Genomic DNA, 1,491 nt, shown 5'->3' with positions numbered 1-1,491 from the left:
ATAATAATAATCTGCACATTCTTCAGAGTAAAAAGGGTTTTTATTAAAATGTTTGTGACCAGCTGTCAATCATCGGGTCATGGGGTCCTCCTGGCAGCAGAGAGGGGCTGCAGAGATCTCCAGGGGTCCTCCAGCATGGAAGGGCTGAAATATTTCTCCACAGGAACCTCAGAAGTTCTGGACTGGAAACACAACAATCAGGTTACAGGCAGGGAAACAGAACCAGAACACATCAGATCTGACATCCTGTAGACCGGTCTTTAAACATCTGGACCCCCTCTGGACCCCCTCCACACCTTTAAATCTGAGTTAAATAATTAAAAATAAACTTATTGAACTAACCAGGACTGGTTAACGAGTTATTAAATGGAACTGATGAACTGTTAAATAACATTCAACCATTAAATCATCCTGAGGAAAATAAAAACAATAAACTTTAAATGAAGGAGCTGAAACAGAAACACAGAGTTCTGCAGACCCTGACCGGTACCTGCGGGTTCGGACTGAAGGACTGAGGCCGCCGGAAGCCGAAACCCTGGTCCCAGTTCTGGCCCTCGAACCCTCGGTTAGAACCCGGAGAGCAGGGAGGCTGGGCCCGAGTCCCGGGGAAAGACCAGCCTTGAGCCGGGGAAGGGAACCTTCCAGGTGGCCGCGGGGCTCCGGGACTCCGTTGATGTCTGACCGGAGACCGATACATCTGAGCCGAAAATACCAACCGGACCGGACCGGACCGGAACCGGAAACACGCTGAACTCCGTGGTGTGCAGCGCCGCCTAGCAGCCGGGCGGAAGATGGTTTCAAACGTGGCACAGCCGCCATGTTGGAGAGGTCAACAGTCGGAACCACAGTCTGGTCCCAGAGGAGAACTGGACCTGTGGTCTCAGACTGGTGGAGCAGAACTCCCGGGTCTTATCAGAACCAGAACTTTAGAAGACTCAGGTAAAATGAAAGACCTGTTTTCAGATTCATTTGGACATAGAAACAAAGACACACACATATTTTCATTTGTTGTCTTCAGTAATAAAAAATTAATTAATTTCATTTATTTATTTACAAATTCTACTTAGACTACAACAAAAAATACAAACCAGAAGCAAAATGAACGGCAGCAGGAAAAGAAATCTTGTAAAATCTGCCCCATCAGTGGAGCTCCATCAATAGGAAGACCCACCTAATTCTGTTTATAAAATGTTTTATTTTCTTCTAAATATATTTTATTCTTTTCATGTCAAACAGTGACGGAGGCCTGCAGGACTCCTGAAGCAGCTGACAGCTACGTCAGGCTGCCTGAACTGTTTTTAGTTTTTAAAGCTGAGCTAAAGACCCACTTGTTCACAGTCGGATGTGTCTTAATGTTTACGTTTATATTTTTATTGCTTTTTTTGGTGTTTTATCTCTTCCTATCACCTTTTACTTTGGTTTCATCAACTTTCTGTAACAATAACATCCATCCATCCATCCATCCATCCATCCATCCATCCATCCATTTTC

General features: G+C 44.9%; 1 protein-coding gene across 1 annotated transcript; it reads right to left on the bottom strand.

Annotated features, from left to right (window-relative positions):
* Positions 1 to 21: 21 nt before the first annotated feature.
* On the bottom strand, positions 22 to 741 carry mplkip (M-phase specific PLK1 interacting protein; the record flags this gene model as incomplete). The annotated part of the gene is given in 2 exon segments (XM_013999771.1): positions 22 to 182; positions 491 to 741. Coding segments are annotated over 2 exon segments (312 nt in total). The 3' UTR covers positions 22 to 77.
* Positions 742 to 1,491: the final 750 nt, after the last annotated feature.

The sequence above is a fragment of the Austrofundulus limnaeus genome, unplaced genomic scaffold, assembly GCF_001266775.1.
Source record: "Austrofundulus limnaeus strain Quisiro unplaced genomic scaffold, Austrofundulus_limnaeus-1.0 Scaffold2465, whole genome shotgun sequence".
Classification (NCBI taxonomy): Eukaryota; Metazoa; Chordata; class Actinopteri; order Cyprinodontiformes; family Rivulidae; genus Austrofundulus; species Austrofundulus limnaeus.
This window is presented reverse-complemented; position numbering and strand designations above follow the sequence as displayed.